The following is a 26861-nucleotide window of genomic DNA, read 5'->3' as shown; positions in this document are numbered from 1 at the left end:
ACCAGGGGAGGTTTAGATTGGACATGAGGAAAAATTTCTTTACTGAAAGAGTGGTTAAACATTGGACGAGGCTGCCCAGGGAAGTGGTTGAGTCACCATCCCTGGAAGTATTTAAAAGACGTGTAGATGAGGCGCTTAGGGACATGGTTTAGTGGGCCTGGTGGTGTTGGGTTGACGGTTGGGCTCGATGATCTTAGAGGTCTCTTCCAACCTTAATGATTCTATGATTCTAAGGAATTATTCAAGAAGGTACTGTGTTTCATTTATATTTTGCTGGTACAAATTTAGCTGCTTTTTTTTTTTTTTTTTTCTAAATTGTGTGCCAACAGGTACCATTTCGGTACTTGCTGATCCAGTGTGACTTACTGGAGACTGATTTGCCAGAGCAGTTGCCCTATTTCCAAAATTTCCAGCATCATTTTTGTTAATTGGCAGGCAGAAATCCATGAACTTATACTACAGTGGACAACTATTTTTGTACCCCCTACCTTTATCTGCAGCTTTTCATCATCTTGAAGGTTAAATTGTGTTCATAAAAGGGTCTGTGGAATGGACAAGTGATGTGATATTTCATGGGAGTGTATCCCCATGGGTGAATATTTATGTATCAAATTCATACATCTTGTGACCGTGTGTTATGAATAACATGTTGACCTTATTCATATAAATAAACAGCATGACATTTCTTTACTGTGATGATTTATAATCAATATACATTTTTACAATTTTTTATCCTTTTAGTTGGTGTTATAAGGGCAAATGTATTCAAAGTCTAGATAACAGACAAGTTTTGCAATCCTTTAAAGTCCCTTTTTAAAATGCACCAGAAAGTTTGTATGTTTTCTGATTTCACCTTGAATTTTACGACTTGTCGTAAGATAGAACATAAAATATTTTTACTGAACATTGAATCTGATGTATTTGAATATTTGATTCATAAAATGTTGTTTTGATTTCCTATAAATATACTAAGCTCAGCAAAACGCGGTGTTACTAATTAGAAAGCTGAGTTTTATAGGATGTCTGGTTGGTATGTGAGGTAACTTATATTGCTACTTAGGCTTACATTTAATAAACTGTAGCTAGGAAAATTGTTTAAATTTCAAAGAAAAGATAATAAATGAAATGAAGGCATAGAATATTAATGTGAACTGTGCCTTTATTTTGTTAAAGCATTCAAAGTTAAATAGTGGTGGTCTGTTAACAATCTAGGGCTAATTTGGCAAGTCTTTAAACTTACTCAATAATCAAAACATAAAAGGACAATGGAAACTTTTCACAATAAAAGAAAAAGGAGTTGAGTACAGAAACCAAACAAATTATTCTCTGCTTTTTCTTGGTAAGGAGGTGAACTTTATAGGAAGGGCAGCAAGCTCTGAGTTGGGGTTGCCTTTTCCTGTCTTTGTTATAAATTACATCTGTCTGTGAAGAATCCTCTCCAGTTACTTCGTGGTTCATGGCTACGGGGGAGGTGTGCGTGTCTATCTGGAATGGAACAGACAAAGGCAGATTGGGGAGGAGCCTTCTTTTAATTTTACTGGGGTTTTTTCACTTAGGACATGGCAATTCTTCGCATTAATTTGCCTTGCTTACTAAATATAAAGATGGATAAAATTCCTAAGATCCCAGCTGTGTAAATACAATATTAACAAAACAACTGTTTTCTTCAACGTTTGTATTAGTTGTTCTTTGCAGCTTGCTAGACTTTTGGAAGAATTCAACACCATTTAGGTTCAGTGTAATCATTCAAAATGTTTTTATTAAGGCTTAAATGAGGAAAATATTTGGCAAAGGGATGGACTTTATCCAAAGTGTAATGCTTCATTCTTTCATGAGAGTCTGAATACACTGCAACAATATTATGAGGCACCAGAAATATGGGAAGAAGCTGCCAAATGGTACTGGAAGGAGAGCCATATACTTGGGATTAGTGCGCTTTTCATTATGTATTTCCAGCTATTGCACTCAGAAAAACATCGAATAGGTAGACTATACTGCATCTCCTCAGGGTGGGCTTGAAAAGATGGCAGCTGGAGTCTTTTAGAGTGTTTCATGATTAAGACTATTATCTGAAGTATTTTATGGTTTGGCTTCCCATTGCACTGTTGAAAATTTCATAGTGAGGTCATCCTGAGTCTCCTCTTGACCAACTTAAAACAGCTGAGGAGAAATACTTAATTGTTTATACCTAATGTTTGCTTTTTCATACTTGTAAGAGTGGGCAGAATCCTTGGCTGACCTTAAGATGCTATGGTGGTGAGTATTTGTATGAACTTTATTTGCCTTTTTTCTTTTCCAGACTGATTTCACCCTCAAATTTTGTCTTTGTCTCAGATTGCAAAGCCTATGCCAGAGCCTGCATAGTTTCTGCAGAGTTACACTGCAGATGGTGCTGTGTCCAGGATAAAACGCAAACAAACATGGATGTTTTCAGCTGAAATACATTAATATTGTGCTCTCCACTTTTTATGATGAGTGGTCCTTCTGATCTTTTTGGTTGGTTCTACAAGAATCCAACAATATTGTAAAAACATATTGCAGAAAGTATTGTTACTGCTCTCACAGCACAGAACATTTTGCATGAATTACATGCTAATACCTGTATTACTCTCTTTTCTTAGTGTTAGAATTCATGTGCTTGGTAAAAGTTTTATTGTCTCTGTTCTATTCAAATAACGCTACACAAGGAACAATATCTTCTGTGCAGTTGCCCTGTAGTTTATTTTGACTGTGCATATCAAATTTGGCTTGTGAATACAGTCTAAGGAAATGGCATAGATTGATTCCAAGTGATAAAGATGAATGTTGCGTGCTTCATTTATAGCAAGGCCATCCAAATATAGTCTCAGAGTTGTGAAAACATCCCATGCTTGAGAAGTCTTGAATTTTGGATCGATCAAGGCTGTGGGCAAGTTTCAGGCACTAACAGGCTGGAATTCAGGTCTATACCTTTAGATTCACTGAATATTGAGTGTTGTGAACAGATTTGCAATACATTGACAATGTGCGTAGTACTCTTGTTTAATAAAACGGAGGAGTGATAGGGATGTTCCTTAGAGCTTATTCTACTTTGAAAATCTGCCTAACATTCTCTCAGAGTTTTTCTTAGCATTCATTTTGTATTCATGACACCCATTTATCATTTTCATCTCTGTCTGCTATACATTTAGGAGTCTTAATGATTTTCTTTTGTTCTAAGGAAGACATTTTGCCAGCTTTTTGTATACTTCAGGAGTTAGGATGTAGTTGAAGATTTACATTTGGAGAAATGTTAAATTACCTGTAATGATCATATTTCAAATGAAGTATTGAAAGGTTTTACCCTCACTTAGGCTTGTTGCAAGACACTATTTTCAATTTTTAACATTACTGTTGTCCCTGCAGGCCTAGATTAAAAGAAAGTGAGGGCTAGAGGCTAGGTTGCTGACTTTTTCTTTTCTTTTTTTTTTTTTTTTAAAGTCCTACCAGTGGTGCATTGTGGTGCCCTCCGGTGGGATTTCTAAAAACATCATTATGTTTCTGTCCATTTTGAGAATGACCCCTTGAGTCTATTGATAGGTGCATGCATGCTGGTATGTAACTCAGTACTGAACCATTCATTTCTGTTTAATAATCACATTTTGTTTGAGAAATCAAGAAATTGTCAAGATGGAAGTAAGGAGCCAAACGTTACTCATTTTGCCATGACAGAGATTTTATCTTTTGTCCCTCCCTCCTTGCTGCTCTTGCAAATACAGCTCTCTGAATTACTGAATGTAAAAATAATATCCTTTTCTTTGCAACCCTGGCACAGCAAAACACAATAGGAGAAGTTAAAGACAGGATTTCAGTCTTATCTCCGTGTTTCCTAACTACTGCTGGTTTGACTTCAGTTCCTACTCTTGTTATTCATACTGTTTTTATTGCAGTGTATTTAATTGTCTCTCTTTGTTCTGATCAATCCTCCATTAAATGGGTAAATAAGAAAAGAAAGAGGGTACATAATCAAATTACCAGAAGTAATTGGTCAGTCCAAGCATTACTGGAACTTCATAATGAGCAGAAAGAACGGGGCTTTGATATCAGAGTCCTAAAGGCCAAGCCTTTAAAACTGACAACACAAACACATTGCTACATTGGCACATTTTTTGTGAATTTAAATTACAAATTATTGTGTATAATCAGAATCAGAGCAACTGAAAAATCATAAAGCATGGATAGACTTTATTAATTTTGGATACAAATGACAGACATTAGACAAGCTTAGAAGTCTGACAGACTAGGAGAATCTTAATATTAGACAAATGCAAGATAAAATGAGAACTTCTGGATTTTTTTTTTCTTTCATAGTAGTGGGAACAGTACACAAACTAGTAAGCAGCAAACCATATACATTAGAATAAAATGTAGAAGTCTGCAGTAAGGGAGCTTATTTAGGAAACAGGAAAGTTTAAAGACTGTACATTAAACGGCCAACAGGATATGGTATATTAAACAGGGGACTGTGGGTTGCTCTGGGAATTGGGAATCAGACACTAAAGTTTTTCAGTGCTCAATTGCCATTTTAATACGTTTACCACTTTGCAGACTAGAATGTGAATTGTTCTTGTTCCACTTCATAGTGAATAAATACAATTAAAAAGACAACCTGCTTTCTTCCTTAGCACTTATCTGTTAATGTACTACCAATTTTAGAAGGAAAATTAATTGCTTAATCAGATAGGTGTCAGTAACTCCAACCTATACAGAAATACAGAATTTGATTTTTTATTTTTATTTTCCCTTTTCTCTTTCTGCCAAATCAATTGGGGGAGAATGGATGAAGAGTAAAGAAAAGGTAGCATGACTGTTAACAAACTAAACCCTGCTCTGTGGAATTCATTTGTATAAAAGGCCATTTTTATAGATTTGTGCCACTTACAGGATTCTATGTGTCAAGTTCAGTAAGATCCGTATGGCAGGAGGAATAAATAAAGGTTCTCATTAAGAGTACACTAAACTTGGCCAATGCTACAATAAACAGTAGTGGTGCAGTGGGGTATTGCAGCTTCATTTTCACCTGGGCGTCAGATTGACTCTGTCAACTAGTTCCCTGTTAAGACCCAGTTTACTTGGGCTACATAAAAACTTGAATGTGACGCTAATATTCTGTTGAACTCTATCTTCAGGGAACAGTAATTTCTACTCATCAATGACATCTTGAATTTGAAAATTAAAGAAATTGTTGAGATGGAGACTTTTGGACAAATTCATCATGGATAACCCATGAGAAGGCTTTTAGTGTCTGTGCTTCTTTTACTGCTGTCCGGTATAAATTTTGTGTGTGCAGTTAGGATTTACAATCCAATTCAGGTATTCTCAATCCACTGTACCCCAAGTAATTTCAGGGGATCTACTAGGATTGTATCTAAAATAGACACTACATTACCATGATATGTAATGGTAGCAAAATTTGGCCTCAAATTGAAATCTATTAAATTCAAAAATATTCTTGCAAAAATGCAAACATCCCATATTTACAGTTGTATAAAATTCTGCCATAGCTTTGTCATGTGTGTGTATGTATAAGTAGAGTAGAAAGTGCTGTACTAGTTCATCTTGTGGATCATTCCCAAATAAGACTTCATATTCAAAGCATTTTAAGTAATTTTGCTTTGTATTTTCTGTAGTAAATTAAGGAGCCTAGTAGGTTTTCAACATAAAGAGAAGGTTGCTGCAGTTTTTCTGCAATATAACAGGAGTTATGTTTGTTAATATACCTTGGAAGCATTTAAATTCTAATCACACAGACGAAAGGAAATTTCAAGTAATGGCAAGTAAATTTAAATTACACAACAGTAAAGACTTTCATACCTTTGAAAATATTTCAGCACAGGCTTTTTTTTTCACTCACTTTGATTATCCATGATCACAGCAGCAGAATTCTGTTGCTGTTGCCATAATTTCTAAAGCATAACTGTGCTAACATGAAATATGTATATATAGGTACATTTGCCAACTTGTTTTAATTTTTTCATTCGCTTTCCACCTCACGTACTGGGAGGGGCTGCTGATCAGTACACTGGCTGAAGGAAAATGCAGAATTGTTGCAGGAGAAAATGGAAATATGCAGGCAACATTTGCAGGAAAACTAAGCTTTTTTACTGTGGCTTCAGAGTGAAGAAAATGAGGTTTCTATCCCATAAAACCTGCCTCTTAGACCTCTGGGATTCCTCAGTACGCTAGCCAGCATTTGCTGGCCATGCACTTGCAAGTGTCTCACAAGTACTGCGTAAGAGGGTATTTTTATGCCACATAAACTTGCCAGCTTTGCACCCATTGAACATTACTCTGGATCGGGCCTCACAAGCTGTGTATGTCTAGTAATCGAATTCTGATAGCTTGGCTCCTCCTGCAAGCCGGGTCTTGGCTAAGATAAAAAGCTGCAATACAAGATACTTAGTGACCGTGGAAGGGAGGAAGATTCTGTCCAAGGAAGCATTTTCCTACCCTTCTCCAGCTTGATGCCTTCCTGTCATGAGACTTTCCACCTCTTCAGCACCACCTGCTTATTGTAAAAATGAGAAGGGGCAACTAAGCACCACTGTGACCAAAAATAGAATTCCCCAATTTTTTTTATTGCCGTGTTTAACCTCTGCTTTTTTAATCATATGCACAGCAGGAGAAAGGGGGATGTGCTTTAACAACTTGTCAGGTATTAAGCAGTGCAAATTTTTAGCTAGAAATCATGCTATCAGTTGGAAGTAAACAATAAGGCCACATATATTTAATTTTTAATAAATTTTCAGTTATGCTATTCTTTTAATTACATTAATCAGACAGGCTCCAACACTGCAAGCCTTAGGGCTTGAAGTGCAATTTCAGTGCTTTGTAATAAATTTGCCGAACTTTGGAAAAAGATGAAATGGCTTAATATTAAACATTTGCTTGATTTAAATTTTACTAACCCATGCACTTTATAATACATTTTTTTCAGTGCAATGTACTGCCACAGCAGAATGATCATAATAGTAATTGTGAGTAAGCGTTCCTTTTGCACACAGGTTTTGCTTATAAACTAGATGAATAAAGGGGCCTGGAGTATCGAGGGAATGCTAAAGATCTACAGAGCCTTTCACTTCAAGGTCATTGGTTCAAGCACGCATCATTAAAGACAGAAAGTTAACATCTGACTGCTGCTTCATAATATACATGAAATGAGTTAGTGGTGTAGGTGGAGACAAGGAAAGAATACAACCAGTTTAACAACAAGAAAGGAGGTAGGACTAATGCATAGGTCCAAAAAAGAGGAGGAATCAGGAGATACCCAATTTACCAGGCTCCTGTCTTCCCCTGCATGCAGTCCTAAGGGCTGTATTCATTCTTCAGTCTGGAAAGGTTAGAAAGGTTGTAGCCACTCTGCTTGGTCTCATTTGATGTCATAAGCTTAATTGAGTTGAGCTGGGTAAATACTAGGTCAGAAAGGATCCAAGGAAAATTCAGGTACAGGATGGCTTGATGATGAAGTAATAGCGAACCTGGTTTGATGCTGCTAGGGCACTGCACAACAGGCTCTTTGAAGGAAGCTGCAGAACTGATAGCCTGACCACTTGTCATTACCTCAAGCATATAAATCACAAGCAGAAAACTGTTGGCCACGGTGTCCTCATGACTGCCTTCCAAGTGAGTAATTACAGCCTGCCAATGTTAATTCCCCAGTAAAGTTAATCGAATGAGGTACTCTCTCTTTTGATCAGTTGTGCAGCATTATTGTTGTTTAAGGCTTTTTTATAGTTGCTTTTCAGTGATGTGAGACCTCTGAGAAGATTAGGTGTGTTTAGAGGAAGGAGTGTGTGTAACATGGCAATGATTTTTATTAGCCATTTCATATTTAGTTGTCAAAATGAAGTAAATTGCTTCTTTCTACTGTTGTAAAAAGTGCATTATTTTTCCCTTTTGTTCTCTGAACCACTGAGATTTTAAAGGGTACTGTTTGGCAGCTATCTTTTCTCTTCCTTTGGTCTTGCTGTTGTCATTGTTTGTTTTGAAATCTGGGCTAAGACTTGACCCAAGGATGCCTTTGCTGAATGTACATGGTTTTTAGTGAAACAAATTACTTCAACCATTGTAAAAGAGCCCTATGATGACTTCTTTCCATAGTGGCTTTAGTTATGAACATATACAAAAGTAAAAACAAAAAAAGTCTCACATAAATAGTTACTTTATTAATAAGCTCTCTTAAAAACATTTTATGAGTAAGAAGGGAAATAAGGTGAGAAAGACCAGAGAAGGAGAAACTCAGCCTTCCAGACAAGGGGAAATACAAAGGAGTTTGTGGGGAAAAATATAGACATATGCAACCCCGGCTTGGTTTGGTTTGTTTCTCTTGCCCTTTAGCCCTTGTTACTTATATACTTAAAGTTTTTATACCATTGGAAGAGGCTTTAGTCACAGGTTCTTTATGGTTTTAATATGTGTATACATTGAAAATATTTAGTCATATTTTATATTTAACGTGGGATTTTCTTTTTATTCTCAACACTTGTCTGGAGCAGAAGGCATTTTCTGAAGACCTCTTACCCGTCTGAGCCATTGAATTAGTCTAATGTAGCAGTTGTTAATTTATAGGTGGTTTCACTTAATTGTAATGGGGAAATGCCACTGGAAGATTTTGTAATAGAATTTTATGAATGAAATTGTAGTTTACTTGTAAATAGGTATGTGATGCTCAGTGAAAGGATCTCTGGAACTTTCCTGAATTTTTTATTCAATAACCTTAGCCCATGTTTGTTTTTATGAGGAAAGTGAAGTTCCAAGTATTTAATTGAAGAGACTAGATGTCTTTTTGAGTTAATATGTCATAAGCTCCTTTATAAAAAACACATTTCAACCTCTAGGTGTTCACACATTGCAAGAGTATTATTCTTTTCATAAAAGATTCCATGTAAATTCACATCATAACTTTATTTTTGTCAGTGACAGTTTAAAACCCTAAAACCGGGGTGAAAAAAGGAAGGAGACAGAGGTCAAAAATGAGATATTTTTGCAGTAGTCAAGGGGGAAATGTGTATAGTATATGTCAGTGGTCTTCCTGAAAGAAAACATGATAACTAATCCTTCACTTTGCACCTTGGTTTTTTCACCTCCAAATTTGAATACAAAACTTTTTTGACATAAAAATCAATTAGGATTTAAAATTGTTGTCATCTCTGTAAAAAAGTGACACATATTTGAAGTAATTTTTTAAAAAAAATAATTCTTCAGTCACCAATTATGGCAACCTGCGATATTTAGTTGGAGGATTTTTAGAGTTTGAATGAAAAAAATGGATCCAACAGAACTTTTACATTTCAAAATATTAGTGCATCAGCTTTATTGGAAAAAGCTGAAATGGTCCAAATGACCACAGTAAAACAATTTGGACTACGATTCCCGGAATGCTCGTGAAGCTGACATGTCTACATGTTCTTAAAAAGTCATAATCCATCATTCTGATGCTAGATCGATGGATTATGACTTTCTGATGTCAGATCTGTGAATTAAGGCTTTTTTGAGTACAGCCTGCTATCCAATTATTGCCCCTATTCATATATTATAAATCATTATTCCTTCACCAGGTAGTCAGCAGTTTCTATTTCCTAATGTTTCAGAGCCTTCTTTTTTTAGCCATTGTGGTGCTCCCATTGAGCAATCAAAAATGGAGAGTGCTGACCTGAAAAATAAAGTTTCTATCACAGCAAATTGTTGAGGGAACAACATTCATTTCTAATTCTTGTAGTTTCTGTTGAAATAAAGGGAATTAGATTAGACTGAAACAAATCTCATCCCCTTCCTGCACAAACAAGCAATATAATAAATTAGCACAAAAGTTGTTGGCATGTACTGACTTCATTTTTAAGCGCTCATGCCTAAGTTTCTTAAAAATGCTTTCTTCTGATAAGTTAATTTTTTTTTTATATGAAGACAGATCGGCTTCTGATTTAAAGCTGAAATTTGCCAACGTGCCTACCTTAAGTGATTTGGTCTATTAGGTGCTGTTAAACTGAAGTTCCTTTGAATGAATTATTTATAGAGTAATAAACTTACTTCTAATGCAATGGAGTATATGATAAAAATAGAAAATGCTTTACTGTAACCAGTTTATGCGTGTCAAATCAAAATGCAACTTAAACAACTTTATTAAAAGATATTCAGGAAAAGAAGAGCTATTTTAGGATCTATCATGCATCCAGAGAAGTCATTAAATGAAATGTAATCATGCTATGTTGGAGGGTTATCTGAACAGATTTCTCAAGGTAAGGGAATTCAGGTCTAGTCCATATGTGGATGGAAAAAATCAATAGTATGATCTTGTTGTTTTTTATTTCATTTTGCTGTACTGATAGTTCTTCATTAGGATGCAGTTTTCACACTAGATGGCTGTGCGTAAAATATGTCCAGTCAGTACATTGCTAGTGGACTCGTAGTCAAAAAGGATGGTAATCAATGAAAGGGAGGGTGGTATAATGAATGTGGTAGAATTTGTCTTTTAATAACTATTTGTTCTAGCCCTGTGTCTGTTGTGAGAGAGCTGTCACAGAGCTGCCTTGTGCCTCAGTTTCTCCTTTATTTGAGCAGCCACGTGGATTCTAAAATCTGTGTCCCAAGGACTGTTTCTGTCGCATTTTTCTGGAAAACAGATTTGCGTATCTCGTGTTACCCCTGTTGCTATTCGGTCAAGGATGTTATCCGAAACCGCATGAGAAAGTTAACGTAGTATTTTGCATGTCCTGTCATTGAGTAGTCAGGGGGGTAATGCTTTAATATGCTGTAGTTTAATTCTTAAAGGAAGACATTGTCTTGGCATATTTATCTCATTTCTTATTGTTTATTTCAGGAGCTCAGGACACTAATGGCATCCTTGCTCTCACCTTCCTTTTCCTGGTATTTCTTTTACATTTTCAAATTTTGGCCATTAAAGCTTCCATGGTGCTGCAGAGTGTTAGAAAGAGCTGGTTTGTTGGGAGAGCACAGAAATAGCTATTCTGTGAATGCTTCTGGAGAAAACATGATTTCAAGGGCAAGTGCCAGCACAGCGATGGAACCACCAGCGGGGCTTCAATGCCTTGCTTTAGATAGATTTCCAACGTGATACAGCTTTAGAGCCCAGTTCTGCTGATGGCAAGTCTAGCGAAGCTCCTTCTGCCATCTGCGGAAGTAGGCTCCAACCCATTTTCAAATTTCCTGTTAAATGCAGTTGCCCACTAGATGGAGACATAATATTTTATACATTAGCGGATATACAGATGGTAATCAAACACACCAGCTGCTGTCTGCTCTTTCCAGGCACCTTGCCAATTTACTGGCAGTATGTTGACTGGGAAGCAGACAGTGACACACTTTGATCGAAAAGCTTGTATGATGATTTTTTTTGTTGTAATATTATTGTTTTTTTAAAAAATGATAAAAGAGATCAAGATGTGTATCTTGATCAAAGGGTACTGCTGTCTGCTTCCCCATCAGCAACTTCGAATTTATAGAAATCAGATTGCGTGGAAAGCAATCAGCAAAGGTTTGAGGTCTTTCTTGTTCTCACTGCCAAGAGATGCTGACAAGTGAGAAAATTAAAATCAGAGAAGGTAGGGAGAGAACTGGTAAAACACTGGTTGAAATATAATTATTTAAAGTTCACAATTTTAATAAGTTTAGGGCTATAAAAAAAATCTAGTTAAAGTGCTCAAATTGTCTATCACTTGTATTATAAGAGCACCTTAAGATCTTTCTCTGATGGAGGATGTTGCTTTGAGACTAATTTACCATTCAGAGACAAATATATCTGTTAAGATACTTGTTGTCACGGAGAAATAACCTGTCTCTGGTTTTGGGGCCAAGTTTTTCAAAGGTATCTCCTATCAGCTCTATTTCTTCCACATGGAGCTGTGCATCCAGTATGATTTATTAGGGTATACACATGATATAATGAACACCTGCAAAGAACACTTAAACCAGTCAGTCCTATAAATGTGAAGATAGTGTGTGCAGAGGGACTATACTGAAAATTTGCCTATTATATTTGGCGAGGTCTTTTCTCTTTAGGGTCTCTAGTAGGGTCTTTTTTCTTTTCAGCTCTTAGTATCAATTCCTTCTTTAAAAGCCATTTTTTGTTTTGGATTTTTTAGTCCTTCTACACTTAAACAACAATTAGCAGTTACAGATATATATATGTATGTATATATATAGATTGTGTCAGCTGGAGAAAGACTGTGTTTTGGTGCATAGGTGAATATTTCTGGCCAACATAAAAACACAAACCCAGTGGCAGTGGTGAGAGTTGCTTCACATTCTGCCAGATGTTAAAATCGAAATAAAGAATCATATGACAGAAAGACCTAGGATATGTGGCATTTTGTCTAGATGGAGCAAGGGATTATCAGAGGGAAATAGCCTGACGTAGATAAGGAAGTGAATAGGGCCTACCTCCAGAAGTCTTTAGAGTGCCATCTTTGATATGATCTTCGGATTATGAATCTATTGGAAAAGTAACTTAAAATCTTGATTTGGTGGCAAGAGATACTGTTGGAGCCACACTAGACATTCAGCTGCTTCATGCAGTCTGGCATGCTTGGCAGTTGGGGCCAAAGGGGAGTTTGAGACTAGAATAAATAAGTGTTACAGTTCAGCATTGCACTCTGCTACCGGAGTGGTGAAGATGGATCTGTTCAGCCTCACTGCCTCTCCTCGAGTGTGCAAGACATTCGACTCTGTTGTTAGCTACTTCCCATCGCTCCTGCTCTCTTCCTCTGCACATTGACCCATGCTTTTCCCTGAGCTGCTGAATGAGTCTTTCCTTCCACAGGACCAATTTAATTCCTGTGTCCCCATCCACCCCACCTTTCTCTCTATTGCCAGCTGAGCTTTCCAGCCATTAGTGATTTTTCTACCCTCTCCTCAACTTCTCTGCTTGGCAATCCAGACACATTTGATGTTCCTGATAGGTGTTTTCTTCTGAGGGTTAGATCGAAAGGCAGCAGCTTCAGAGCAGGCAATGTCATGTTTCTGGGTATAGCTGTGCATTCTGAAGAGAAGGTGCTGTTTGGCATTTGCTCCCTCTAGGTACTTACGATGTAGCTATTTAGGAAAGCTGCCAGGGAAAAGGTGCTGCTAAAAGGAATAAATAAATAAATCCCTTTGACATCATTGCTTCATTTTTTTCCATCAAAAGCCAACCATTACAGACATATTGTCTTTACCTCATTGGACAAACTCTGTGCAAACTTTGTGATCACATTGTCTTTGCCTATTCTTGTAGAACAGAATTTCTCAAAAAGACAAAACGCAGGGGAGTAGGGGAAAGCCTATAGTGTACAATTCAACGTGATACCCTTCGTGTTCACTTATTCTATGGCCAACTCAAGATTTTCACTTCAAAGTTCAAAGTGTTTGCTCTCAATCCTGACTTGTATTAAAATTCTGTATGATTGTGGAAACCTTCTTTGAACAAATGCCAGATTTTTCTTGGTTTTGTTACTTGTGTGGTAATTTTCTAAAAGATGACCTTAACTTAGAGTTTATAAGGGATAAGGAGTGTTGGTTTGTTGTTTTGGGTTTTTTTTAATTTGGAGCAAAATTACTCAGTAGAAATGCTTGTTTCTTCTCATCATTTGTTTAAACAAATTTTGAAATACCCCCATTTGATTACACGATTTGTCATGAACTTACTAACAAGTCAAAGCAGAATGAGATTTATACACTTTTTCACCAGAAACCATTTCATGCCCAAACAGAAATGGAAATGACTCTTTTTCTCAGAAACCTTCCAAGTCAAAGTGGGAGGAGATAATCTGTAAGGAGATGTTACCTTCTCAAAAACAACCTCACGTCATCCAAGGTGTGGTTGGCTTTGGCAGTTTACCAAGAGGAAACTTATTAGATTTCAAATCACCCATCAAGCCAAGCTATGGTGAAACAAAGCTTTGTTTAATTCTTGCATTCACCAGACTAACCCTGCCCCTATCCACAGCTGCATTTTTATTTAACGTGAATAACAGTATTATAAGATAGAGTTAAAACTAACCCCAGCATTCAAGGTGTGATCCAGTATAAACAGATTTATGAACATGTACTGTAATAAGGAGAGCCTGTTTACAATGGGATATGAAATTCAAGTGTGATATAAGGAAATGGTGGTTTCTTTTGACTAACAGGCTATGGTGAGAATACTGGAGATTCAAGTTATATAGAAACACAATTGTAAAGAAGTACTGATATCTTAGATTTGTGTGGTTTTTTGTGTGTACTGATGAAATACTCTGGTGCTAAAATAGACTAGTTTCACATAGAGAGGTGACTGAAAACTGTAACTCTGAAATTTGAGAGAAAAATTGGCTTACTTCTGCATTCTCAAATAGGAAAATGTGTGTTAATAACTTAATTTTGATGATAAAAACATGAAAAATAACTCCCTAAAATAGTGTCGAGTCAATTTTCTGATAAAGTAAATTTGTTTTCCCATTTGTGATTAAAATGACCTACAGTAAGATTTTTTTTTTTTAACTAGGTGTTAATTAAAAATATGGAAATGGATTTAAAAAACATTGCAATTCACAGTGGAAGAATTACCATAACTGATTTGTTCTCAGAGCCATGCCTGTTTTGAGATGTTTTTAAGATGTCTAAGTTACTGGTTGTTTTTCTGCATGATTGTTTCCAAAGCAAAATGTGATTCCAATAAAAACAGTAATTGAATTTACAGTCCACAGGACAAATCATTGTTTTAACAGAAACTTACACACTCAGGCAAAGACTTTATGTTTTAGGTCTAATAACAAAGAACACAAGCTCCCCATTTTTATGTGACCGTATATCCTGAAAAGTTTTCCATTGTAGCATATTTTAAAAAAATCTATATTGTAGTTTTAAAATTGTGTGAGCAATTTTTTTTCCCCTTAGCTCAGAATCAATATTCTTTAGGTTGTTTTTTTCTTTAATGCAACCTTTTAAATGTTAGAGCAGCTTTTTTCTGTAGCATCAGCTAGGAGTGAATCAATATAGACAAGCCTATTCACATCTAATGCACCTGATGACTGAGAGGAGTTTAGAGAGCTTGTTCCTTTGTCATTTGGTGGTGCGGGAACGAAGAGAGTACGGGGCAGTTGTGTGAGAGGCTTGTCCATGACCAGTCTTGCATGGAGAAAATGCTGGTTTCAGAGGAAATGGATAGGAAGGGAAGGCTGTTCAAGAGTGGCGGCAGACAAAGGCGGGAGGTGGGACCTCTGTCCAACTTGAGGCAGTGATTACACATTACCGTATCAACAGCAAAAGATTATTTCTCTGCTCTCAGACTTTCTCAGCAGGACCTCCCAATCACTTCTTGGATCCTTTTTGTTTCAAAAGTTTCTTTTAAAGTTTTCCTAGTTTTTGGGGAATCTTCTTGGTGCCTTTCTTTCATGTACATTGTGCTCATGTTTAGATAAAGCCTGAAGACTGTGCTTACTGAACCAAGAGAAATCTGGTGAGGTAACACACAGCTCCCTAGACACACGCCTGCTCTAACTGGTGTGTACACAGCGTGAGACATGCCAGAGACATATATGCTGGAGATAGGCATGTCTACATTAGCATTTTTTGGCAGTCTTAAGGCTGACCTAAAGCCCTGTGGAACAGTAATAGTTGGTGAGACATTGCTGCATCTCGGATGTAACACCTGGAAAAAACAGCTCAGGATAGTGCCAACAGCCGTCTGACTTTTACCATACGCGCTCGGGGCTGCAGGAGGAATGTGTGGTGCTGTTAATCCCCACGGAATTTCTACAGTTGTCCTTTGAATAAAAAAGGGAATATTTCATATTTCCCAGCACCAGGCAAACTGAGGAGCCTGAGTGAAGAACCCAGCTTTGCTAGGTTCCCTATACTGTCAGTGGGAGAGGTAACAACAGGCTGTGGTTGCTGTGGTCTAGGGCAGGTATATTAAGCAATTCTTAAGTTCTTAATTTATCTTAGTTGCTCTGACTTCCTCAGGAGATGCAGTCTTCTTTGCACTTACTACAAGGAGGGGTTTAGGGGGTTGACAAAGCCCCTAAAGCAGGTGTGATGAATACCATCCCCCTAAGCAATTTAATTCTTATAGGCCATTTTGTTGCTAAAAGCACCTGCTCTCATGCAAATTGATTTTCTGAGAGTATGAGACTGCAGCAAGTCTTTATAAAATGTATGAAGCCTCCTCCCAGAAAGAGGTACCAAAATGCACCTGGCCAAGTATGCTTTCACATTTTTATCATAATGTTTTCAGCATTCATATCAGATCTTTCCTGATTAAATGATTCGGAAAAAGAGATGTACGACAAGGAAATGTAAAGCTCTGGCCTGATAAGGTGTATGCCAGCAACATATTAGACTGCCTGTTGTGCATTGGGTTCAACAAAACTTACTTTAATGGTTTTCTAATGTGATCACATGACTAATTAAAAAAACCCTTACTTTTTTTTAGTATTTGTAGATCCAGCTAGGTGGTTACTGTGGGAAAGGTTCTTGTGGGTTTTTGGGGTTCTTTAATGGCTTTAGATCCCTGTTGAGTATAACTGTACAGCCAGAATAGGAGCTGCCTGCTCTCTGCTTGTTTGATGGGTGCCCTTGAAGTGGAAAGGGGAGCTGGCACTTTGAAGAGTCCTGACATGCAAGAGTTGCACTTTCAGGTACTAAAAAAAAAAAAAAGTCCTTCACCCCTCCTCAAAATCTGTATGCATTGTTTTTAAAAGGGTTTTGTTCACCTCAAGCACTTAAAATGGTGAGACAGATCCCAAAAAATCATGAGACTTGGTTAAAAATAATTGTTGTTTGGTTCCTTTTGCTTGCAGTCTAGTCTTTGAGCTTTCAAGATTTATGTTTTCAATCTTTCCTCTGCAACCATAAGAGCTAGATACTAACTTTATTTTTAAATGAAAGCTGAGATTCTCTTGTAATCCCATAACTCTAGGAGATTTGGCAATGCTAAACACAATGTGAATTTAGAGCGACCATTCCAAGGTGAATCATTTAGTGATGTGCCCTCCGCATGAAAGCAAGCTGGGGATTTTTTTCTTTTGGATGTCTCTTATTTTGTCTTTCTAAATAATCTGCAAATTGGCAGTAATAATTGGAAGCTTGGTAAAGTAGATGTAGATGACTGCAGCCCAGTAAAATCAGTATTTTTTTTTTTCTGGTACGTTAGGATATTCTTACAGAATCTAGGTATTAAGGGCATTCTGCATTAAGATATCTAGAGAAGGAAGGCTTTGGTTGTTTTTGTAGAAGCACCCTTTTCTACTCAGTCGAGCATTAAAATTGGCAGCAGTTCCTGGAGTAGCAAGAAAATCTTGGTTGTTGCCCTCATATAGTTACTGAAAACAGTAAGAGAATATGTAAAAGCTTTAACTCCAAGGAAAGATATTTATAACTGTGACAGCGTGTTTCCTTACAATAATTTATGGGCAAAATGTAGGAAAGGAGGAACACAAGCTATAAATAATATTCCATATGTAAACATAATGGCAGTAGCAAATTCTTTTTATTTAAAAATTAATATTGATGTTCATTAATATAAATTACCACATTTCAGATGACTCTGATGTCCTTGAGGCCAGATGTCACTGACTGATTTACAGCTTCCTGGGGGGAGGAGTAGATCCTGTTTTGTCAATGTAGGCACTAAATTGCTTCAGATAGCTATTTTGGACTAGATTAATTACTGATGTATTGTCAACAAAGTTGATTCACATCTCAGCTCAGAAACATGGAAAACTCTCTTTAAAACTTATTAACTTGAATTGTGAAGTGCGGGAAAAAGAGCATAAAATATACCTTTGACTTAGTGAACTTTTGCCTCATTTAAGGAATAGTGGTTTGAAAACTCCTGCCTGGGAACATGCACACAGAATTTCCATGTACATCATTAGCAACTGGGGAGCATACTTCAGAGGCCAAGTTTAGTCCCTCATTGATCTTAATTCTACTTTAAATATTAATACAAGCGTGTACAGTGAAGGCGTTCGGAAGGAAGCTCTGCCATCTTAATCACACTGCACAGATCATATATGTGGATTAAGGTTTTGTGTGCTTCGTAATATCCTTTGGTCCTTTGGACCTCGTGTGTAGCATTGCTGCAAAATAGGATGGCAAATGTATTTGTAGAGCTATCAGCGGCCTCCCAGAAACCTCCTCACCTGTGAGAATGCTGGCGGGCAGTGCCGCAGAAGGCAAGTAGGGTGGATTTGTTGTGTTTGCATATGCTGGCGGGTTAAAGGGCGGCGGGGGGGCGGGGAAGGCAGGCTGGTTTGAGTCAGTGAGACAGTGCGTCTCTGTCTATTAGTTATTCATTCAAATTCAGCCACGTGAAGTAGAGGCAGCTAACAAACCGTATACTTGTAAATGCCTTTTATTCCAGCAACTGAAACTCAGGGCATTTGTAGGTGTGTAGCTGGGCATGCTTAGCATGAATGGCAAACTAATGTAAATCCTGTATTAAATATTTTGGTTCATAGCAAATCTCACATATGTAAGAGAGAAGTCTGTGCAGGTCTCTGGTAGCATAAGGTCCTTTCGCATACAATTAAAAACTACACAGATGATATGAATATAGGGAATAATACACAAAGAACACCCTTTTTTAAATGCATCTGTCATTCATATAAAATCAAATCCATATCCACTGAAAGGCCATTGAAAGGCTTTGGAAGATGTTACAAGGCTTTAGAAATGGTCCATGCTGAATGTGGGATATTTTTTCCAATCCTTATAAATAATTATTTTCCTATGTTTGGTAAGATTAGCTACAGAGAATTTATGTTAAGACTCTGTGGAGAGGAGTACAGAATTTCAGATAATATTAAGCTGAAAAGGTGGTTTAAAAATGTTTCTGTGACACAAAAGCCTTGTATCAAAGAGGCAAATACACCACCCCCTCAGTCTCTTTTCTCATTTATGAAATAAGTAAGCATAAACTATAAATTCTAATTTTCAGCAAGTATGTTAGTAAACCCAAACTGACCTTGACCTTAGCTTTGCTAATTTCCAAACTCTGATATTTATTCCCCGAGTAGATTGTTTCCCTTCGTACCACATACATAAATACTGCAAACCTTTCCAATGACTTGAATTAGAGTGTAAGTAAATAGCTGGGTTTAATCTATGTAATATTTTGAGAGCAGACGTTCTGTGCTATGACTATTAAGATGTACCCAGCAGCCATTTGTATAATACTAAAACCTCTTACATATATTATTAAAAGTAATGCTATCAGCCAGGACTTGTTTTATGCCACAGAGACTTAAATAATAAAATACAGTGTGGATAAAATCTGCAATAATAATAACTTAAGCAAAATTAATTTAAGTAACAGATAACATCTGGGGGGAAATGTAATGGTATATTGGTAAGTTATGCAAAGCTAATTTTATAATAACTACCACATCTGTGGAACTCGTTTATTAGAACGCTTTACCAATCTCCTTTCCTGCCATTATTCCGTTTTAGAAATTTTCCTGCATACTATTTTATTGTCTTTGCTCTGCCTACATTTGTAAAAAGGTAATTTGCTAGCTCTCAACAAGTATGTGGGTTATGTACAGAACAACGTGACGCTTTTTATACTTACCTCTCTTTATGCACACTTTTACTAGAAAGAATTCCAGAGAAAAATTGTGGCATGGGGCTGTACATTGAGAGCAATGTTTGAACACCAGCTACGGTCCTCAGCTGTGACTACGCCGAGGCTTGATGCAACTGGGGTGGGAAAGTAGAGGTGACGCTGAATGATATTTCACCCATTAGCCTCTGCTGAATGTTGGAGCAGCCTCTAGCCTGCTCTAATTTGTCCAGATTCAAGTGGCCTTTTGGCACCCCACCGCACCTAGGAATTAGTAAGAGTATTGCATTTAACTTCTGCTCCCTCCAGTCTCTTTTGGAGCATCCTTTTATCTGCAGCTGACACTGATACGCCCTCTGCATTTGTGCAACTGCCTTACGATTTCTTTATGTTTGAATTCTCGTGGACCCATTGGACCGCAATGTGCAGGAAAATACTGCCAATTAATTTTAAGGCATTATCATCTTGCCAAACTGTTTCTCACATTTCGATAGTTATATTGATTCAAGAGGACACTTTGAGTAATACATCTTTGTCATAGTGAATAATGCTCACATAATGACAAATCTTCAGGAATTAAAAAAAGGAGGATGAATTTTTTAATGTAGGTCAGTGGAAGTAATTCACCATAAATTTACTCAGACTTCAGAAACTAGCAACATTTTTTAAAGCCACTGTAACTGTATAAAACTTACTGTGTCTCCTTCTCTGTTTTTAAATAGATTTTACTACAGAGCCATTGGTGCTATTAAACATGAGGTTTTGTTCAAAGGAAATACAAAGACTTAATTGTATTTTTTAAAGGAAAGTATTGCATCAGAAGGATTCATTTAAATACGTTTGTTGGCTTCGGGCTCTCACCACAATTCATTCATTCTAATTTTCCCCTGGACTTGTTAAGGACACAATGTATAGGAAGGAGCAATGCAGAATGGCATTTTTAGGTCACTATATTTTGGCTGTAAACTGTAGTACTGCTCACAAACTTATTATTACTTAACAAAATACTTCATATTCTACATTGAAGTTTCACAGTCTTAAAAAAACTTTTGGCTGAATGTTGAGACTATTATGGCTCATTAAAGAGACTGGTTCTGCTGTAATTTAGTTATTTCCTAATGATCCAAGGGTTATTATTAGACACGGAACAGATGAGTAAAGAATGGCTCTCTTTAAAAAGATGCAGAGAAGTAAAAATATTATTCTAAAACAGAACCTCTGAAAATCTTATCCATGCTACAAAAATGTATTTGATCAGCCAGGAATTGATTTTAAAAACCTGGTCTAGTTTTTTACATTATTTCATTTTTTGAAATTTGGACCGGAGGGAATAAATGGAATAATGATTTAATCTAAATAAAAAAAAAAAATATTTTGAGTGAATAGTTAACTAACCAGAAAAATGTTATTTTAAAGAAGCAGAAAGTAATTGTGAATTCTCATCCAATTCAGCTAATATTTTTAATAAGAAAATATAAGGTAAGAAATCAGAGAAAATGGAAATATTTGCTAAATCAAAAGAGCTCTAGTTTAAAAAAAAAATAGAACTTGAAAACAAAGCTTCTTTTCATTTTAGAAAGAATAACATTTAGCTGAACTTAAGGTTTTTTCATTTTGATGCAAAACCTAAACTTTCTGACTGTTCCTTTTGTGAGTCTGTAGGCACTAGCACAGTGCTGTAAAATTTGAGTCACAAGTGATACAAGGAAATGCTTCTATAAAATATGGCTTTCTCCTCACTTAAACTCTGGAAATCTTTCTGTCAGCCTTTTGGGTTCTTATAAACATGCGCTAATACTGTCTACCTTTTTTAGCGAGCTCACACATGACAGGGAATCTTGAAGATAACGACAGAGTCCAAACATGACTTCTGAAAAGCTTTTAGGACTACAAAAGATATTTTTAATGCAATAAAGTATAATGGCGAGGTCTCACTCTTTATTTTCAATTTTTGCTATCACTTTTGCAAATGTATAGAACCTTTAATATTTTCAGCATGTTTAATTGTAGCAAGTAACTAAATAAACCAAATATCAACCTAGCTATGATTTCAAAGGTATGAGGAAATTAGTTTCTGGGAGCTGCAGTTACCCAGATGTGAATTAATGCAGCTGACTTACACCATCCAAGCAAAATCATGTTTATAGTAGCTGACTCAGAACTGGAACATCTGCCTGGCGTTCTTTGTGGGCACTTCCCGTTGTAGAGGCCCCAAACATAGCATTTTAGTATTATACCTTGTTCATTCAAAAATGCCTTTTGTCACCCTATTTGGCATGTATGTTCTGTCATCCATTTTTTAAAAAAACACCACAAAACCTTTCCCTTTAGAGGACGCAGGGCCGCCTCCTGCATCACTTGTGAGAGCCTGAGCAAGAACTAAGTGCTGCATCCAGCTACTCCTGGGGGGGAGGAAAGTCATTTCCTTGTCAGAGCATTCCTGGAGCCGCAGTTCACATGCCAGCAGAACACCAGTGTGGTTCCCGTGTTCACAGGAAAGAGAAATGGGAGCAAGTTGATGAAGCAGCAAAACTTGGACTGTTAGCAATTCTTAAATTATAGTCACACATGAAAATACTTTTCCTAGGGCCTTATTTGATGCAGTGTCACTACAACTTTACTCCAGCGAACTCCTTTGAAAGAATACCCTGGTCAGCTGGGGCCCTTCATTCCAAAACGCAACAAGGTCCCTGTTCAGAAGTGACAAATTTACGTTGGGAAGACTGCATGTTGCCCAAACTCTGTGTTTTCTAAACTTAATTATCCACATGAGTAAGAAGCTGTAGTGTTATGAAATTATGAAAATCATCTGTTCTTTCCAAGTATTATAAAGAGGGCCCCTTGAGATGCAGCTAGAAATTAAAGCTGATCTATAATAATTTTCAGTATGCTTTCCAGTTCTGAGCACCTGGATAGTAACAAAAAAGGTATTGTTTTTGTTGTTTGCCAGCCATTTCATTTCCATTTAAAAAAATTTGCAATAAACCTCTGAGCAATAATTAAACCTGAATTACTACTTTTTTTTTTTTTTTAATACTGCCAGTATGTGATTGAACTTGCCCAACCTGCAGTTCCCCCCTTCCCTGCTCTGCTGGAAGAAGATGTACCTTCGGATATCTATTCGTCATTCATAGTATCACCAACAGCTGCAGAGACAGAATCTAAGGTATAGAGTTTTCTTCCTTTTTTAAAAAGCTGTTTTTCTATGAGTCTCCTACTTCATTTATCCCCATTGGAGCCCAGTCGCTAATGATATTTATTCCCTAAAATATAGCATGCATTCTCTTCTAAGATTGAATGAAGTTGCTTTTAATGCATTAATCGGTCAACAGAGGACATTTGAGTCAGCACCTCTGGGCAATCTCCCCACGTGACTTCATAACCTCAGGATCTGCCTGGCCTGGGCAGTGAAAGAGAGACGCTGACAGTCTCTGTCAGAGCAGGAGTTCTTAAAAGCAGGCTTCGTGTATTGTTGCACGTCTTTGGGCTGATGCTGTTTGGTCTTGGAGAGAGCAGAGGATCTTCTAACTCACGTATTTATTGTGGTTGGTTGCTGCTAGGGGTCTGATGAAGAGGGTTACCTGGAAGACCCCTGTCCAGAGGTAGAGTCCTTTGAGGCAGATGCTGTGGCTGGCATCGCTGCTGAAGATCAGAAGTCCGCAGTGGGTGAAATCCCAAAAGAAATTATTGGCAACCTTGAGGTACTATTACTAGGAAGCAATTCACTAATTCTGTCTATGGTTAATTAGCTAGCTCAGCCTTAATGAATATAAACTGTATTCAGGCTAAAGCTGGCAAAAAGCACATCCATATGCTGTAAAAATGTGAATTAGCCTCTATAAATAACTCCTAGTTTAGTCAGCTTACATGTGATAAGATAAAAAATATTCAGTAATATAACAACATATATCTTCAGCATTACTATGTGTTAAGAAACATGGGCCAAATCTTGCTCTCAGTGATGTCAGTGATAAAATTCCTTTTCAGGGGTTCAGGATCAGCTGCTGTGATGGAGCATATGCAATGTGTGCTTAATATACATTGTTAGATGCATCTATGTTACACATCCTTCAATCTGTGTAAGAAATAACACATTTATGCCAATTTTAGACTTCAGTTGGTAGGGGCATAACTATGCAAGAGTTGCCTTAATGGAACAGATCAGGTTTCAGTATGTGGTCTGCAGACTCTGAGGAGTCCATGAGTTCTTTCTATGGGGTTCATGAAAGGGAAGGAAGCTATTGTCAGTGGACTTAAATTTGTTGTAGGGTGATCTGCTTCATTACAGGGAGGTCTATAAATGGAAACATGTGGAAAGCCAGCAGAGTAGATCATTGTTATTTTGTAAACTGCTCCCTCAAGCATATGAAATTATTGAAAGCAAACCAGCTAGTACTCAGTTCCAGCCAGGAACTGGTGGAATTTTGTCTTGTTTGCAACAACCAGGTGGCATTAGGCACTTTAAACTTTTGATGCAGCACATTGGACATTGTTGACCAGGCAGCAGTTTATTAAATATCTAATATTGTCTGAAAATAGTGTGATACTGATAAATTGCTTTACATAGGTTATGTATGAATGGGGAATATAAATTGGAATAATGATGCCATCATTAGATCTACCTATTTGATTTCATACTCCATTTCAAAATGTATTTAGAAACAGGAGAGAACCTGGCCTATGTTGTCTTATTCCTGGCCCTGCCTACAGAAAACATGAAATGCCTGTTTTTCACTTCACCTTGATTTCATTAGCATCAGTCTAAGAGCTTTTTTTCTTCACAAAAACTGCACAGACTAGAAAAATGCTTTTTTTTTCCTTCTTTTGCAACTCTGCTTATATACACAGAAAATAATTTACTTTTAGTTTTTAAAAGTCCTCCACCGATGTATCACCTGATTTCTCAGTTTGTTGACCTCTGAGGTAATCTTATCATTAGGTTTTTACCTGATACATGGTCAAACTCATACCATTTTGTTGTTATGTGTGAACTGTGATTTCCCAATCTGCATTACATCTCCAGGGAACATGAGGCATCTCTTGTTGTAGCTAAGTCTAGAAAATAACTTTTAGTCTGAAGTCACAGTGCTGACACTCAGTGATCACAACAGCAGCCACAGTGAGTATGGTGGCAGCTGATTTGCACTGAAGGTAGAATCAGAGAAATAGGGATATAAAAACTGAAGAAGAGGCAGCTGGGGTGGCTGAGAGATGATTAGCCTGGAGGATCAGTGTTCCACAGCAAAGCAGCTAAGTATACATATAATGTAAAGGGATAGGGACATATTTGTTGATACTTGAGGATGGATTGAATATGGTGAAGGCCATCTCTAAAAGATACAAAGCTGAGATAAAAATTCCAGCTTTTTGGTGCTAATCTGAGCTACTGAGAACTTTGAGAACACTTTGGCTGTGGTTATCCATTGATAGGTTGCAGTGTAGCACTAGCAGGGATTTCCAGGACTGGCAAGCCAGAAAGTTCCTAAAATGGCAAGTTACTGCAAGCTTTTCTGGGCCAAATCCATTTGCTTTATCAAAATTACATGAAGTCCATTAGAACGTAACTCTAAGTTTTGGATCAGTTTATGTGGAGTCTGTAAAGGACCTTTGAGCCTGTTCCAGTTTTTTGAACAAAACTTTGTGACTCTTGGAAAGACTGTCATTGTACTCCTTCCATTTCTTATGTATTTTTGCAGTGATGAATGCTTATATTGAGAAATATACATAAATTCCCCATAAACCCCCAGTATTTGTGGTCTTTTTTCCAGTGATCCCCCATTTCCAAATGCTATAGAATTAAAGACTGCCATGCATTATCACTGCCAAAGATTTCACTAAAATATGTCACGACCCTTGCACCATCCCCACAAATGTTACTTTGCAAATCAAACACTCAGTGTCTACAGCAGTCTGGATTTCCAGAATGAGATACACATTCATAATTGTGTTTGTAATGAACATGACAAGCAACATCACAGAAATATGTTTTTTTATTGTTCGTGTTCAGTAATGCTTTCTAATTCCATCAGTGATTCAATAAAATGTACTACACTAGAGAACAAACATCTGCAGCAAAGGAAAACAGTGGCAACAACCAAATCCCAAAGCAATTTTTCTGATTTGGTGTTTATTGGTAAAGGCTGTCTGACAATACGGGCAAATTAGCCTATCTCCCAAGACAAGGTTACATGAGAAATGGCTGTCCCAGATCACTTCCTGTTCATGGCAGTCCTACCGTACATCGGGATTGTGCACAGTAAGATGATAAAGTGTTATCACGTAAGTACAGGCTGAAACACCATTATGTCTGCAAAACAGGAAGGTGTGTAGGATAGTGTCGGTCTTACTGCACTACAGTGTGTCAAAACCACAAAGACAATGTGCAGCCTAAGATAGCTTCATCATAACCACTCTTTTCTTCTGATTTTCTTTACAGGCAGAGATAAATGAAAAGCTGCAAATGCAAGAAGAAGCTTATACTTTGAGAACAGAAAAATTAAAAAGTCCTAAATAGCCAGATAAGAAAGGTGATGTTGAATTTTACAGAAATTGGGCAGTAGGGGATGGTGTGCAGAGAAGACTGGCTCCCTGCCTGAACGTAATTGGTTTTGTATAAAGGAAAATGGTTCTGTTAACATTTACCTAGAAACAGTTCATCCCAGTTCCTCAAATTTACTGTGTTCTGCCAGTGTTTTTATTTAGTTTAGACTTAAGTAGAAGATTATAAACAGAAGGCTATGTAATTAAAACATGTTGAAGTTCAGTTTATTTCTGAATAGAAATCCTAATGTTAAAAAAATCGCTGTAGTTTCATTCTCTTTCCTTTTTCCAGTTGAGAAATATGTAACAGTTTCTGCTTTACACCTATGGCATTTTTCAGGAAATTTTGCTAGAAGGAGAACACAGAGAGAGAAAACATCATTTTGAGGCACTGCAGATACAATAGGAGAGAACTTAATAAACATGTAATTACACACTTTTCACTGTAGTTATTCATTAATAATCATAGAACAGTTTGGGTTGGAAGGAGCCTCTGAAGGTCATCTAGTCCAACCCCCCTGCCATGGGCAGGGGCATCTTCAACTAGATCGGGTTGCTCAGAGCCCCGTCCACCTGGACCTGGAATGTTTTCAGGGATGGGGCATCCACCACCTCTCTGGGCAACCTGTGCCAGTGTTTCACCACCCTCGGTGTAAAAAATTTCTTCCTTATATCTAGTCTAAATCTACCCCCCTTTAGTTTAAAGCCATTCCCCCTTGTCCTGTCGCAACAGGCCCTGCTAAAAAGTTTGCCGCCATCTTTTTTA

At 37.2% G+C, this 26861-nt stretch overlaps 1 protein-coding gene across 1 annotated transcript in view; it reads left to right on the top strand.

Moving 5' to 3' along the window:
- LOC103918503 (chromosome unknown open reading frame, human C10orf107) overlaps positions 1-26069 on the top strand; it is a 43353-nt gene extending 17284 nt beyond the window's left edge. The window contains exons 4-6 of the mRNA XM_009325835.1: positions 22599-22721; positions 23116-23256; positions 25992-26069. Coding sequence (XP_009324110.1) covers positions 22599-22721; positions 23116-23256; positions 25992-26069 — 342 coding nt within the window. The remainder of the gene's footprint in view (positions 1-22598; positions 22722-23115; positions 23257-25991) is intronic.
- Positions 26070-26861: the final 792 nt, after the last annotated feature.

The sequence above is a fragment of the Pygoscelis adeliae genome, unplaced genomic scaffold (genome assembly GCF_000699105.1).
Source record: "Pygoscelis adeliae isolate BGI_AS28 unplaced genomic scaffold, ASM69910v1 Scaffold4, whole genome shotgun sequence".
NCBI lineage: Eukaryota > Metazoa > Chordata > Aves > Sphenisciformes > Spheniscidae > Pygoscelis > Pygoscelis adeliae.
Note: the sequence above shows the minus strand (reverse complement) of the source record. Positions and strands in the feature narration are given on the sequence as shown.